The 17,187-nt window shown below is 39.4% G+C and overlaps 1 protein-coding gene across 3 annotated transcripts in view; it reads left to right on the top strand.

Moving 5' to 3' along the window:
* The window catches only part of CEMIP (cell migration inducing hyaluronidase 1), a 248,981-nt gene that overhangs the window by 155,056 nt on the left and 76,738 nt on the right, over positions 1–17,187 (top strand). For all 3 annotated transcript variants that reach the window (XM_078151112.1, XM_020965925.2, XM_020965920.2), the window contains exons 7-11: positions 5,383–5,453; positions 6,952–7,047; positions 7,700–7,821; positions 9,828–9,960; positions 10,802–10,993. In XM_078151112.1, coding sequence (XP_078007238.1) covers positions 5,383–5,453; positions 6,952–7,047; positions 7,700–7,821; positions 9,828–9,960; positions 10,802–10,993 — 614 coding nt within the window. The remainder of the gene's footprint in view (positions 1–5,382; positions 5,454–6,951; positions 7,048–7,699; positions 7,822–9,827; positions 9,961–10,801; positions 10,994–17,187) is intronic.

Below are 17,187 nucleotides of genomic sequence, written 5' to 3'. Positions count from 1 at the left end.
ACTTCAGATATTTGCAGGCTGCCTTTTGGAAGAGGGATTAGACCTAGGAGCAATGGGTGAAGGATACTTAGAGGCAAATTTGGGCTCACTGTCAGGAAAAAAAAATAACTTCCCAACAGAGCTGTTCAAAAGTGAAATGGACAGCCTCGGTAGGTATTCACCATCACACCTGCATGATATATGTCCTTCACACACACACACACACACACACACACACACACACACACACACACACACATACACACACACACACCCTCATATGAAGACCTCGACAAAGGCTGGATGACCATATGTTACACATGATGAGCAATTCTTGCTCATTTACCAGATAACCATTGAGTTCTCCAGCCCCAAGATTCTCTGATATACCATGAAATCCTCTGCCTTGGCATCAGTTTCCTCGACTTTAAGATGAGTGGATTCAACTCCATAATCTCCAACATCCCTTCTTGCACTAAATCAAAGGATTCAATGATCCAGTGACCTAACTTCTGTGGATCAAGTCCAGGGTGGTTCCCTGACGCATAAAGATTTGTGTATGTTGGAAAAGTAGACTGGAGGACATTTCAGTTCCTTTTCCCTTCTGTCACTGAAATCCAGTAAATCTTTACTTCTCAGAAGGACAGTTCTTAGGCACAGCCTCTGAACACATGTATTAGTGGATGTTCATGACACTCTGTTTGCTTCCCTGAACTCACAAGTTAGAAGGCCTGTTGAAAAGGCTCTTTCCTCAGGATTCAAAAGAGTACCTTGACACTAGGTGAGAAGGAAAGCATGATGGGGAAAAGTTTAATCTTATAGACTACTAGGTAGGCCTTTTCTACCTCTTCTAACAGTAAAAAAGAGTAGGAAAAATAAAGTTGCAGAGTAAAAAGTTACAAGAAAAGTCCAACCTGAAATACATTTGACAAAACTAGAAAGAAACATCCCCTGATTGAGAAAAGTAGAGAAGGATAAAACCTTAAGAGCATCATTTACCAGGAAAGGAAATGGAATAATCAAAGAAGTCAAAAAGTGGGGGAGGGGGAATATTCACAACAATAAAGAAATATTACAAAATAAAAGAAGCTAAAGAAGAAACACAAGAAGAAAAAAATGAGCATCAACAGTCCCAAGAACTTCTCTAAATCATATAATCATAGCTAGAGAATTAGAAAGGACCACATAGGTTAACTGGTCCAACCCCCTCATTTTATACATGACAAATCGGAGGCCCACTGAGGTTAAACTACTATCCCAAGGCCACAAAGGTAAAAGTCTGAGGTAGGATTTGAACCCAACTTTTGATTTGAACTGACTGCAGTACCACCACTCTTTTTCTATGCCATGTTGCTTCCCTTGCAGAGAACACACTAAATTTGCTAACACGTGAGCAAAAGAAGGAAGTGGTATTGAGGAAGAAAAACATTATGGGACATCAGTAAAGAGAGATTTGTCATCCAAAAAAAGAAAAAAGGAATCACTCAGAATTAATCTAGGGATTTAGTGGTTTACCAATCTAAATCCCAATGGGGGTACTTCATAGAATTAGATAAAACATTGAACAAAGTCATGGAAGGACATGAAAGAACAATTTTTTAAAAATCAAGAGAAATTGGTGAAAAAGAAAACTGTGGAAGGAGATCTCAACTGCTAGATCTCAGATTATTCTACAGTATAGTAATTGTTGAAACTCATACTAGAATTCTAAAAAGAGAGTGATAGATAAAATAATAGATTAGATAATAATTCTTTCTATTACACTGCACTGAAAAATGAATTCCACTTATTGTTACTGTTAAACCCACTCATCCAAATAACCAACACCATCAAAATGGTGGAAAGGGCACCCAGGATTATAGAATCAGAGAATTGTTAAGACCTAGAAATCTTCTGATTCCAATATTCATTTTATAGTCAAGAAAAGTGAGAACTAGAGAGTGTTCATATAGAATCATAGAATGTTAGGGCATAATCTGGCACCTTCATTTTACAAATGAAGCAAATGAAATTCATAGTGATTAATCAATTGGACTGGGACTCAGGTCTAATTCTCTCTATTCAGTGTTCTTTCTGTGATAGCATGGCACCTGATTAGTGGCAGAACCAACACAAGAAGTTTCCTGGCTTCTGGTCTAGTGTTCTTTCTCCATACTCTTCTCCTTTACATAGGACTTTTTTATTCTGTAAGACTTTCCAGGTGTTAACTATTTAATATGTTAAACTCATCCATGCTATTGGGAGAGGGCTAATGGCCTTCTGCAGACAGTATCCCCACCTATGTTGTATGAGCTGTTAATGGCCCTAATAGTTGGAATTCCAAACAGGATTAGTGGAAGGTGATTCTATGGCCAATTGGTAAGGAAAATATTTGGGAGTAGGCTGGACCTTAGAATGGCACCCTTTGAATCATATTAGGGCTATGTCTCTGCTTATACTATTCAGTGTGGGTTTCATATAGCCATATTAGACTATAGGTTGGATCGAAACTATGTTATAGTGTTAGCTCCATGGTCTTAAAATAGGACAATTATGATCTTAGTCTCAAGACTTCCTTCTACTTACTTACCAAGTGCCTTCTGTGTGCTTTTAATTTCCACATGTGAAAGATATTTAGCTCAGTCATTGACTAAGATTCATTATCTCTGAGTCTCAGATTCAGATTCTTCAAAGAGTGTTTAATTTAGGGAAGCCACATGATGTGGTGGAAAGACCACCAGGCTGGCTGGGTCTCATTCTACCTCTACCACTAACTAGCCATGGAACTTGGAACAAGCTGTTGCACCTCTTTAGGACTCATGTATAAAATGTGAGGGGTTTCTTAGATGATCTCAATTCAATTCAATAAACATTTATTAAGAGCCTACTACATGCCAGGCACTGTGCTGAGGTTCCTTTTAGCATTAACATTGCATGAGTCTGTCCTCAAAACTACAGCTGTTCAAAAAATGGAATGGATTCCCTTGGGTGGTAATGAATTCTCTCTGTCACTTGAGATCTTCAAAGGAAGATTGGATGGCTTCTTGAGAAAGTTGTAGATAGAAATATTACTCAGGTATAGGTTGAACTTGATGATCTGTGAGGTTCCTTCCAACTCTGGACTTGGATGATTTTATGAAAATAGCTGCATCCCATTGTTCCTGGGACAAAAATGATTATCATTCTTTAATAATAAGCCTCCAGAGACTCAAATGAACAGAATGAACAAAAACATTAAGCATGCCTTCAAGCAAAAAATGTCTTCCTTAGATTTTTTTTCTCTCTCTCATGAATGCCCTTCAACCTTGTTTTTCAGAAATATTTTGGTCATGGATTTTCTCTGCTTTGGAAAACACTCTCTCTCTCTCTCTCTCTCTCTCTCTCTCTCTCTCTCTCTCTCTCTCTCTCTCTCTCTCTCTCTCATACTCCAACTAGCTCACTGAGTATGATAGAATCATTCCTCCCACCCTGCTGTCCCACTTCTTGTTGGAGATGGATTACAGCTTCTCAGTGCCTTTGGCACTGGGTGTGCTGGAAAATTTTCCGGTTGACACATCTGGCATACTGGCAGGCTCCTTGGGGAGTTATGTTGGTGGTCAGTAATTTCCCCTCGGCTTGTCCTAGAGTTAATCTGCTGGTAAACTGGTGGGCCGGCCTTGGGCCAGGGAAAAACGATTTTCTCCTCTACTAACAGGGTTTCTTTGTTTATAACATAAGTCTTGAACATTTGTGAAGGGGAATAATTGGAGATTGTCAATGAGACACATAGGCCAGGTAAGGAGGGACTAACCCTCTCTTTTACCCAACAAGGGAGCATGGTGGGCTGTGTAAGAGGATAGTATTTCTCTTAAGAGCCAGGCTGAATTCTTCCATACAAAGGATTGACTGACACTTATTGCCTATTTCTTTTCCTCCTTAAAAATACTCTATTTTACAATCTCAGTTCTAGAGAACTGATAATGAAACACATTTCCTTTCTCCTAGTAGGAGGTGGAAAACTATAGATATGAGATGTGCTGTCAACATAGCATATACTATGTTGGTTGGTTTTGTTTATATGTTTTTCTTTGTTATATAAGGAGGGATTGGTGGTGTGCTTAAAAAAATTCTCAGTGGTGCAAAAAAAAAAAAGGCCAAAGGAAAACATATATAGATACCTTATTTTAAAAATATCTACTTAAGGATTCTGGGGCCATGCAAATTTCATGGAGAGGTTTCTGACTTGTTAACATGAAGTAAATAGAGTACTCAAAGAGGCAGCCATCAGGGAGGGCTTTACTCTGGCTTCTTCCCCCCTCCTGCCAATGGTTACCCTCTGGGCCATGAGGTGCACAAGTTAGTTCATAAACCCAACTTTGATCTAGGTTCACTAGTCAGTTAAAAGGAGTGTTTGAAATATTATTCCCCCAGGGAAGTGAGGGTGTGGGCTTCTCTCTATCCACAGCAATGACCTTTCTTCTATTTCCACAGTTACTTGGGCATTCACTGATTTTCATTGCTTTCCAGGCTGTGCTCAAGTGGTTAAAACAATGTGGGGCCTCTTTCTCATTGGATCCAACTGAAAGGCAGTAAATCTCTGAATGCTACACAGGGCCCAGGGGAGCCTCCCTTCTCAGTGCTTCCCTTGGACTGGCATTTTCTGGCTTTTCAAAAGGCTAACACCTTAATTTTTTTATCTTTACAATTCTGGAAAGTAGGTGGGAGAAGATATAATTAGCACCTTTTTATAAATGACTTGCCCAAGGTCACAAAGCCAGAGCCAAGTGTTTTTGTTTTGTTTCTGGATCCTAGGCCTTTTTTTGGAACTACCAAATTCAACCCAAACTGTCAGTCTACATGTAGAACTCTAGCAGAAGCTAAAAACATGATGAAGTTTCTTAGAAGGTATATTAGGATGTAGGGCAGAAGGATGATGGGCTAAACCAGTTCCTGAGTGGCTTGCATACCCCTGGTATTCCAATGTCTAGCCAAGAGTGTTAATTCAGCTTTTATACTCAGGAGTGGAATCTTGGGATTCATAGGAAAGATAATATAGTGGAGGAGAGTGAAGCTAAAATGGAAGTCAAGGGTTAGTTTTGAAGAAATACAGTCACTAAGTTTTTTTTCCAAAGAAGAGGGGAACAAGAAAGGCAACTATCCAAGGAGATTTTTGAGGGCTAGATCACAAGATCATAGATGTAGAGCTGGGAGGGACCTTTGGAGTCATCTGTTTCAACCTCTGCATTTTGTAGATGAGGAAACAAAGGCCCAGAGAACCAAAGTAATTTGCCCAAGGTCACCTGGTTGGCATGGGTCATGATTTGAATCCAGGTTCTTTTTCTCCAAATACAGCACTCTTTCCACTATACCAGTCAATCTTATTTTGAAGCACGGATTCAAATCCTCTAAACATAAGAATATAGTAGATTTTTCATTATTTTGCAGGCATCCTTGGAGCTTCCTCACTGTGAAGGGAGAGCCTTCATCTTCTGTTGAAGACCACGTGGAATATCATGGTAAGTAATGAGACCAGATAGGTAGGTTAGATTGTCTTCCTATCGAGTCTTTATACCCACTTCTTGTAGCTACAAATATGGAAGTTCCACTAGAAAACCATCAATCTTCAGTCTCCTGACTATTGGCTATAGGATTTTATGGGAAAAGGGATGGTGTATAAGAGAATCAAATTGGGGCTGTTTTTGAATGTATGTTGCATTACTGTTACTTTAGTTTAGAGTATAGAATATAAGTCTTCTGAGGGCAGGGACTATTTCATTACTATCTTTGTGAGGAGCTGGGTGACATAGCAGATAGAATATTGTAGTTGGAATCAGAATGACCTAAGTTTGAAATCTGCTGTGGACATTTTTTAATAGAGGCCATCATTTTCCTGATCCAAAGGCTATGTGGGAGCCTTAACAATGTGGAAATTCCAGGCACCATGAGTTGATGCAATGTTTTTGTACAGGAGAGTCTTTGGGCACCCCTCAAATCACACCATGTAGTCAGCTGTCTTCTTGGCCTAATAATGGTTACCCATTATTAGGCCAAAAAGTATCAATGCCTTGATCCATTGCAGTACAATTCAAAATTCTGGTTTCCCAAAGTCAATAGATTTAGAAGAACAATTTCATCATTCTTTATCCCTGTAAGTCAGGGAGTTAAAAACTTTTATCAAGATAAAAGTATTTGCCTGATACTTAGAAGCTCCTTGAAAACAGTATTTTGTCTTTGTATTCCTCCAGTGTTAGAATCAGTTGCAGCATTCATTCATTCAAACAACATTTATTAAAAGTGTCTATTAAGGATGAATACTGCATGCTCTAGATACTTAGGCAGATGCTAAATTTAGATAAGACACTTGCATGTTTCAAACTAGTAACAGAAATAAAGCACAAATACAGATAATTCTAAGACATGTATGTGTTAGAGAAGTAAAAAATGAAATGCTACATGAGGTCCTATGAAAAAAGTCATTACTGATAGGAGGTAAAAGGAGGCTTCACAAAGGAAACGTTTGAGTTGGGCTTTAAAGGATGAAAAGAATTTCAACAGATAAAGAAGAAAGAACATTTATAGCACAGGCAACAGCATAAGCAAAGGGAAGGGGCAGAGCATATATACTGCTCAGTTTGGCCAGAACATACAGTGAATGAAAGGAAGTAATGTGAGACAAGGCTGGAAAGATAGGGTAGTGTCAGGCTTTAGAAGACAGGATACAAGGTAAAAAAAAAAAGTATGAACTTTACTCTGTAGACAGGAGCCATTGAAGGATTTTGAGCAGAGGTGACATGATCCTGTATATGTACAGGGATAAGTCTAGCAGGTGGGGATGGTGAGATATAGCACAGGTGGTGCTTAATAAATGCTTATCAAATACAGGAATGATGTAATCGATGATGCTTCTCAAATGACTAATGACCTTTTGAATCAGATTTTTCATCACTGTTAATGTCATATTCTATTCAATTTCAAAAATCTCAACATTACCAAGCTCTCTTATCCTTTTAACAGGTCACCGAGGCTCGGCTGCAGCCAGAGTTTTTAAATTATTCCGCACTGAAAATGGGGAACATTTCAATGTTTCTTCATCCAGTGAGTGGGTGCAAGGTAAGAAATCTATGTATTTCAGAACTCAGGAAACCCTAGTGGCATCATCTAACCACAGGATGAGCTGTTTTTGCTGTAGCCATGTTTTTCCATTAGATGAAGGACCACAGACTGAGCTTTCTAGTCATTATAAATTTAAAGAGAAACTTTCTTTCACCAACAGAATCATTTCTACTTAAGATCATACTTAACTCCACAGCACAAGTCAATGTTTCCTTCCCTTGCAAAGAATTAAATCTCTCCTTGTTACAATACGCACGAAGTTCTTCCCTTGGCACCTTTTTTTTTCTTCTCTTTCAAATAATAATCAAAACTCTGATTGATAATTCAGTTGAAAATTATTTTAGTTTATAAAGGTCTTTTATAGAAATTTGGGAAACTAGCCAACCAACCAGCTCTTCAAACTGCCATACCAAATGCCCAACCTGTGGGCTTGGGTAGCACCAGGTAGCATTACACTCGTGTATAATATTCACCAAGGAGGTGACGAGCTCAAACAAACACGCTCTAACAGACAGCCCTCAACAAAGCAGTTACTGGATGTTTTAGCATAAAGTTATGGTGAAAGCATTTGTCAGTGCACTGATCAGGCTCGACTTTCACTAAGGGGGTTTTTGCTCTCCAATCTCATTATTCTTTTTCTTGTTTCTAGATGTGGAGTGGACAGAGTGGTTTGACAAGCACGAAGTGACTCCATCGAAAGGTGGGGAGAAAATTTCAGACCTCAGGGCAGCTCATCCAGGAAAAATTTGTATTCGTCCCATTGACATCCAGGTGTGATGATCAGAATAATATTCTATCTTTCCTATAAGAAGAAAATATGTTGAACCACAGTCAGTGGGAGATGTACTCCAAGTGCTTCCAGTGATGCTGAGAATTAATGTGGCATGGTGAAAGGAGACATGAGATCTCATGCTTACATATATGTGTATACCCACACATAGAGAGGATCTGCAATTTCATTAATATGTATGGAACATATATGTGTGTTATATGTACATATTGTATGTACACATATCATATCTGCACCTATGTATGCATGTTATATGTGATATGCAATATATATTTATATGTATATAATGTGGGTATATGTGTGTGTGTGCATACATATCATATGCATGTATGTAAGTAGAGATGAGGAAACTCCTTCTACAAATGCAGTTTAGTCCCTGCTCTGTAACTTAAAGTCCTAGAAAATCACCTAGGGGACTGAGAGTTTAAATGACTTGTTCAGAGTCACATTGCCAGTATGTGTCAGTCATAAATACCTGAACCCAGGTCTTCCTGGCTTCAAGGTCAGCTGTCTATCCAATATGCCAAGCTGCCATATCCATCTATCCATCCATCCACCCATTCATACATACATATATATAAATATACACATTCGTAAATACACACACACACACACACACACACACTTGCACACACACTCACACACATACTGCATTGGCAGAGGGAGTTTCTTCACCTCTACCTACATACATATATATTTGTGTAAACGTATATATGCATATACACATACATATACACAGGCACACAATGTATAATATAGGATATATATTTATTATATATAACATATACATGCCTATATATGTACACATATACATAAATATACACATACATAATAGAATCCTAGTTCTAAAGAGCATAATATATTATCAAATAAGTTCAGAATGAGTTTGTAGAATAAGAGAAGAAACCTGGCCTTTGATTCTGAAAACCTGAGTTTGAATCCTACGTCATTTACTGACTCTAACCATGAGGTACTCATTTAACTTCTCAGAGTCTCCGTATTCTCATCTGTAAAATAATATAATTATGCTATTCTACCTATTCACAAGGTTGCAATGAGGACAGTGCTTAAAACACTATATAATGTGAGTTATTATTGTTGTTATTGTTTTGGGGGAGGAACCAGGTAGATAGGAATAGGGCTGAACATTCAAGAGGAGATGGATGCCTGATGGGAGATAAGTTGGAGAGGCACGTTGACCATAGGTGTATGACAGTAATATCTCTCTAACACTCACTGTACAGTGATGTACATTTAAATTCTGGCCCTAGAGGAAAATATGCGGAAAGAATTCTCTTACCCTTCATTCACTACAAAATAAATTAGTGTCTAATATAAAGAAGGGTCACCTTGCCCTAACACTTTTCATGGCTTCCCTACAAGTATGGGGTGGTATTTATGACTAACATAGCCTTAAGATCTCTCTTTATGCTTTTTGACAGGCTTTCAGAGTTTGAATCTCATTTGACCTCAAATGAATGTGCTTTCCTTTTAAGTGAAGAAGGGGAGAAAAAAAGGCAGACATTCACTGAGTTCAAAATAACCTTTCCCCAAAAGTACGGTCTTATTTTAGATCTAGGTTTGTTACACTTCTCCTTCCTATCCATAGCCCCCCTCCTCCTCCAGCCTTTTAGATTTACATATAAAAGAGTGCAGCAGCTGGCAGACTCTGTTTCAAAATCACCTGCCTAAGATTATCATGGGACTAAATTCAAACACATCTCTCCTTTAGATGCTGATGACTGTGAGTGACCCTACTCACATCCTTCAATCATCGAGCACCTTTATCTTTTGGTTCTATATAGTAGTAATATGACACCGTTCCTCCTCTCCCGGGGATACTAGAAAGAATAGCAAAAATAAACGGTAGTAAATGACTCTTGCACAAAGGACAATTTGACACCTGTGTCTATTTAATGTTCGTAATCTTCCTTTTTTAAATAAGAAAAAACAGGGGTTATGCACAGTAATTTTTATTTTATTCTAGGCCACTACAGTGGATGGAATTAAGTTAACCACAGAGGTTGTCTACAAAAGTGGCCAGGATTACAGGTTTGTGTGCTACAGTAAGAACAAGGCCTGTCAGAATTACCGAGTGAGGTTCCTATGCGGTAAATCCGGTAAGTGGTCTGTTTGGCGAAACTGGGCTTTGGAAGGAAAAAGCCAATTATAGCTCTGTTTCCTACGCTGGCAGTTCTGCGTTGGCAGCTCTCAGGGAGCTGGGGTCAGCCACCTTGACCTCCTCCTAGTGTCAGATGGCCCCTTTTTGTGGCATAGCCTTTGTGACAACACTAGTTGTTTGAGACATCACAGGACAGTGGGAGAGAGCTGGCAGAGCTTTTGAGAACTCCACCCCATCCATACAAGACTTTCAGGAAGGGGAAGGGCCAGGCCCCAAGAAAACCAGGCGTCTGATGTGCAGAAATGACCCTCGTAGCACTAAGATTTCAGAAGCAATCCTATCTTTTGTAGCTTTCATTTCAAACAACACTGCTCCCAAAGGTGATCATTATAAGTGAATTTTAAATGGTTGGTTTGTTAAAAGAGGCACTCAGCATCCTCCAAAAAGCAGTCATTAAGCAAAACATCTCCTTTTGGGGAAGACATTTATTGCTACTGTAAATAACAGTTCAGAGCAACTATATTTTTTTTAAGTCATAGAGCTAAGTGGGTGTGGTGAAATAACCCCACTGAAAGCCACATTTAACTTGAACTTAAGAAGTTAGTGGAAAATTCCCTTGCCAGTAGCTAATGAATGGATCTTTCTTGGTTGGGTTTTTGTTGACTTCACAAAGCCTACACCAAGACCACAATGAGGTGAGCTAGATCATTTTGCTTTGGATTGGCAAACCTGTAATTGTATTGATGGGGTAGGCAGGAAGGTAGGGGGAGAGAATTTTGAGAGGTGACAAAAGAGTTAGCTAAGAATGAAAGACTCGATGATTCTTTTTGGGATTACAGTGAGGCCCAAACTCACCGTCACCATCGACACCAATGTGAACAGCACAATTCTGAGGCTAACAGATAACATTCAGTCATGGAAAACTGGAGACACTTTGGTCATTGCTAGCACAGACTACTCCATGTACCAAGCCGAGGAATTCCAGATACTGCCCTGCAAAACCTGCACAGCCTATGAGGTCAAAGTGGCAGGTAAGTTTCATTTTGGCCCTCTCTGGGCCTGGCTGGAATGAAATATGTAAGGCCTCAAGTTGTCTAAAATTACCCCAAAAATGATGTAGTTGTTTTAGTTTTCCATCACTTTAGAGTTTTCCATCTTCCTTCCTCGGCTTTTACTTCCTAGGCCTGAGTTTGAGTGAGCTGGAATTTATGTTGTGCAATGTTAATTTCTAATAGCGTTGGCCTCAATTCAAATTGTAACCTCACAGAATTTCAAATGAGAACAAACCTTCTTCAAGGGTAATTTCATCTATGTTTTGGGTGAGGAGGTTGAAGCCTAATTTCTGCTAATCACTGCAGAATTGCTCATTTCTGCTCTGCAAGGCTCATGACCCATCTAGAATACAGAGACTGTTTTTTCTTTTTCTTTGAATCTCCAGCACTTAGCACACTGACTGGCAGTAAGAGCTTAGTAAAAGCTCGTTGGTTGACTTTTGGATTGATCAATTAATTGGAGATGGAATAGGACACTAATCAAGTTTGACAGTTGGTTTGGCTATACTGCGTAGAGATCCTTATCTCACTGACTGTGAAAAATCTGAATCCCTCCATTACGGGGAGACTAACAGTCCTTTCTAATTCTCCCTGCCCTCATGAGAGTATTTCATAATATTCTTCTGGATGATATACAGTCATGGTCATTGATGGTTGTCTTTGAGGCCTGGGGAAGAGATTTTGAGCAGCAGATGGATACTAATTAATAATAGCTAGCACTTAACATAGTTCTTTAAATTTTGCAAAAATCTTTGCTTATATAATCTTACTGGATCCTGGCAGCAACCCTGGGAGGAAAGTGCTGTTATTATCCCTATTTAACAGATAAACTGAAGCTGAGACAGGTTAAGTGACTTACCCAGAGTTACCTAGCTAGTAAGTGTCTAAGGCAGGATTTGAGCCTGGATCTTCCTGACTGTAAGTCCACTGTTCTCTCTACTACACCATTCTCAGGATTACAGAGACAGAAGCAGGGTTCTGAAAAACAGCTTATTTTTCCATACATGCCTGATTCATAACCAGGGAGTATTTCTGTCACTGGGATTACTTGGTTCATTGACAATATAGAATTTAAGCACGCAGTCAGACAATAAACCAGACTTCCACTGTGTTAGCATTTCCAGTGGCTGAGAAAAAGGATCAGAAATACAGTAACAAGGGAGCCCTAACAATACACTGCTTCCCACTAACTGTTATCAATCAAGTCAGCATGGCTGATTTCTATCATATGACTAGTTTCCCCTTTAAAAGGCACAAATTTTTAACTTTGCCTACTAAGTCCAATTAATGATATGAAGTTGAAAACCCTGAACCCCCGCAAACCATTTGGAAAAAAATAGTCTAGTCTTTAGTTCATGGCCAAATAAATATCTCTTGAACAAAGTGGAGCCTCTTCCTTTCATGACTCTTCTAAAGTGCAGGGCCTCTTTGGGAACAGCATTTAATTTCCTACCAAAAAAAATATGGAAGCCACCCACTACAACTGAAAAAAAAAAAACAGGATAAAGGGAGGGTGGTTGTGAGAATAAAACTCAAGCATTTTAAAAAAAGATGTGAAGCGTGGGTTCAGGAAAACAGTAACAGGTCACATCATCCTCAGTTCTTGCCCTTCCCTCGGTGTTAATGTTTTCTTTCCAGATTATATGGGTATGACATGGATTAGGCGTGTTTGATGTTTTGTTTGGTTTTGTAGTTGGACTCCATTTATCAGTACAACATAAAATAGGGAGGAGAAGAGGAAGGAAAGAGGGTCTGTGGTGCTAGAGTTAAACAGGATGGGATACAATGAAATCTGTTTCATTAAAGTAAGAAGTAGTAAGCTTTGTGAAGGCTTCCTGTGAAGGTACCAGGAGAACTGACAAGCTCCCCCAAGAGATTGGTTGAAATTCTGTGTAGATACCCTGTTGGTGAAATTCTGTGTAGATACCCTGATGCACTATTAAAGAGAGAAGAATGGATGAGCTGGAGTAATTTCCCTGGGCTATCACATCTTCTTATAGACTTTAGTGACTCATAGGCATCAGGTAAATGGTTTCCCTAAATCTTCTCAGAAACAGGAAATTTAATGACTGTGTAGGATCTTTAGAAAATCACCCAAAGCTTCTATGTCTTGATTTCTTTCTTGGAAGAATAATAATCATTCACTTTTATGGTTACAAAATGCTTCACAGACATCATCTCATTTCATCCTCATGACAACCTAATGACCTGGGTTGGTAGTACAAGAATAATTATCCCCATTTTACAGCTGGGAAATCTGAGGCTCAGATATATGCTTAAGGTCTTCTAAATTCATGTCTTTCTGCTCGCTCTCTCTCTCTCTCTCTCTCTCTCTCTCTCTCTCTCTTCTCTCTCTCTCACACACACACACACACACACACACACGCATTTCTTTTGTGACTCAGAAAAAGATAACACTCATCTCTTTTCAACTTCCTGGCCTCATGAGGATAAATAGAATAATGACTATGATAAACCTCTGTTTCTTTACCGGCCATATTTAGAAGAACATTTGATAAATGAGTTGGATTTTAGGTACAGGATTTTAGAACAATTACCAAAATGTTTGGGGAAAATACCTAGATTATAAGGAAGGTTTACCAATTTTAGTTCCACAGTAGCATCTCTGGAAATTAGATCTAGGGGAGAAAAATGATGAGAAGGTTATAGAACTTGTAGTTTCCCAAAATGCAGTCCATTATTTACACCATGCCCTTTTCCTCTGTCACGGTAATTCTATCAAGCATCACAAATAATCACATTTCTATTACCTTCCTCAAGAGACCATTTTGTTCTCTGACAACATTGGTGATCATTTTAAAAATCCCATTATTCTGAGTGCTGTAATTCTCCCTTGAACTGCCACTCTCTCTGAGACTAAGTGCTGTAAACTGTTCCCATGCCCGTCCCTTCGGTTATCACTTAAGAGCAGCGTGTGTTGATATAGCTGTTTTGGCTGTGGTTCTTTAATCCTGGCTCCCCTTGGAACTCCTGTTTTCCTCCTGTGTCACCTCCAACTGAAGAGTCTCTTGTGATGACTCTGTTGAAAAGGACATTCAACACCGTCCTCTATAGAAGGATGCTCATTGTGCACTTCAGCTTGGAGTGGCATTAATTTTCCCTGGATTTACTAGTTTCCTAACTCACCTCCACATGGTAAGGAAAGTGCTTTCTAAACTTTAAAAAGCTATGTAAATGTGAGTTCATCTTTCAGATGGCCTTTATCTGTTCTGCGTATATCTTCTATGTACCCATTTATTTATGTGTTGTCTCCCTTGTTAGAATATATGCTCCTTGAGGGCAAGAACTTTTTTTTTTGCCTTTCTGTGAATCCCTAGAACTTAGTACAGTTCCTGGCACGTAGTAGGTGCTTAATAAACCATGGTGGACTGAATTAGTTAGAATTGGTTCTGGGAAAAAAAAGAGATGACTTAATGAAGGAGCCAAGGGAAGAACTAAGAGAGATTAGGTCTAGCTCCATTCATACCTCAACAAATACTTGGTGGAAGTTGGAGTGGGGAGATGTGGAAAGGAGATGAGAGCCATGGAAAGACAGGATTTGGAGGCACAAGAGACCCAGATTTGAACCCCTGCTTTACAGCTAGGCGGTACAGTGAGTAGAGCACTGAGCCTGGAAGACCTGAATTCAAATGTGACTTCAGATATTTACTAACTGTGTGATCCATGGACAATTCACTTCACCTCTGCCTGCCTCAGTTTCTCCATCTGAGAAATGGGAGTGATAATAATAGCACCTACCTATTAAGGTTGTTATGAAGATCAAATAAGATTATATTTGTACAATGCCTAGCACAACACCTGGCACACAGTAGATGTTTAATAAATGCTTATTTCCTTCCTTCCAATGTAGTACCTACTTGACCTCAGGTAATTCACCTCACCTCTGTGGGCCTCAACTTCCTCATCTGTAAAATGACAAGGGTGAACTAGATGATCTCTACCATCCCTCCTCACTCTAATATTCTGTTTTGTGTGAACACTGATGAGGTCTCTGGTTTGCTTAACCCAAATTCCCTGGAAGGTTTTGACATTTTTATTGACTTTTCCCATGTTTATTATTATTTTGAGTAGGTCAGCAGCATGACCCTATTATTGTTACTAGGAGTGATGCTCTTAAACCTCCAGTTGGCTGTGTTCCTGCTGCAAGGTCAGAAGCTTCGAGGCACAAATCTTATTCTTCAGTGGACTTGGCAAGGACAGCTGGAAGGGAATAAACAGATCAATCCCTCGATCTATGGGAGAAAAGAACGAGAAAAGGGGGAGTCAGAAATATGTCCCCAGGGAGTTTATACTTTCAGGAGGCCTGAACAACATCCCTGACAGACATTGTAGACATCAATCCTCTTGCTCTTTTCCCCTCTGCTATCATTACACTGAGAGATAGCATGATATAATGGTGAGTCTTGACCAAGAGTCAGAAGACCTGTCATCTAGTCTTGGCTCTGCCACAGCCTCTCTGTGGGACCTCGAAAGGGGCATGCTGGAGCCAAGCTTGAACTGGTTCATAAAAACCCATTGTTAAATTTTCATGGTGAGCTTTTACATTTTGGAAATCAACAAACACTATGAATCTGAATTTGATTTATTATTTTGTTGATTATCTAGACCTAGAAAATGGTGGAGGAAAATGTCGTAATGCAGATTAAACTTAAAAGTGTGTCATGGGTCCTTTTTTTTTGTTAAAGATTTGCAGCACATTCCTGTATTTGACCAAATTATTTAACTGGTTTACGTACTATTACTGCTGGTCCCCTCCATGAACCATAGGTGAGAGGCCCTCTGTTCTATGATGGCAGACAGAACAGTTTATACATGTAACATCATCATTCATGAGGGGCCAGGAGCAAGAGATGGGTCATGTGGAGAGAAAAAAAATCAGCTAGAAAGCAAAAGGGTCAGAGACAAGGAGTATGTCTAGGGTCAGTGACATGAAACCTATTGGATCTAAAACACAAAAAGAAAAAAAAACATGTTTTGAGGTGAGGCATGAGTTCATGAAACTGGATACGTGACCAAGGTTGACCATGACTGAAGAATTCATAAGCGACTTGACATAGTCAACATAGTGGCCATACTTCCTCTGGTATATGATGTAATCCCACCCTCCTTTTTCTGAAAGGACTTCAGCTATGGACAGCTCCCAGGCACACTGCTACCATTCCCTTCATAGGAAACTACTATGTCTGCAGTTGCAGATACTCGGGACCTCAGTTTTTTCTGTAAAATGAGAGAGTCAGACTTGATATTCTCTAAGATCTTTCAGTCTTTGAATCTAGGTTCCCACTACTTTGTACATCAATAAAACCTCCATGATGCCAAATCATTGGGTGAGGCCATATGTGTTCTCAGTACCTTCAACCAACCAGTACATGTCTCACCTGCTTCACTATACTTCCTAAGCCTGGAAAGATGGTGTAAAAATATTGTCAGTATCTAACTACAAACCATCCCCATCTAGGACTAGTAGGACACTCAGCCTCAAGTCCTCACATAACTCTGTGGTTTGCTCTAACCACTGGAAAGCCTGTTGGCACATTGATTCAATAGTATGTTCTTAGTAATGACTTATGGCATCTGAAGTTCACTGTAGTTCAGACTGGCTGTCTCAATAACAGAAAGCAGCCAGAGAGACAATGCTGTTCTGCTGAGAAAGCTCTGGGAGAGGTTTTTTGCTGGATAAAGTGCCAAGAAAATAAACCTTCCACTGGAGTATTTGTTACCTAAGAAAAACAGCTTTGAGTTCATCGTGTCTGTGTTCAGGCAAAACTCGGTTAACTGTAGGCCTGGAAATTGGGAGATTGCATAAGGAAGATCCTCCAATCCTGGAAAATTAAAATGATAAATGTTTCTCCATTTGATTGCAAGTTTCTTAATGACCTGCTTCTCAGCCAAAGGCATTTTGGTAAAGTTCATGATGGTCAGGGACAGTGCGGATGGTTAGGCAGTCAAGAACAGCAAGGGAGGGGAATGAAAATACTTTGTTCTACACAAAGTACTAAAAAGGACAGAATGAGAGCAGTTCAAGTTGTAAAACAGATGATACATTAGGTTCTCTCAATTTTGAAGCAAAGAGTCTTTTAATAGCTAGGAGTAGGGAATTGAGTGGAGTGAGAGATTCTAAGAAGACAGACCTCAAACTTTTATATAGGACA

Source organism: Phascolarctos cinereus, unplaced genomic scaffold (genome assembly GCF_003287225.1).
Source record: "Phascolarctos cinereus isolate Bilbo 61053 unplaced genomic scaffold, phaCin_HiC Scaffold_3;HRSCAF=262, whole genome shotgun sequence".
NCBI classification, from domain to species: Eukaryota; Metazoa; Chordata; class Mammalia; order Diprotodontia; family Phascolarctidae; genus Phascolarctos; species Phascolarctos cinereus.
This window is presented reverse-complemented; position numbering and strand designations above follow the sequence as displayed.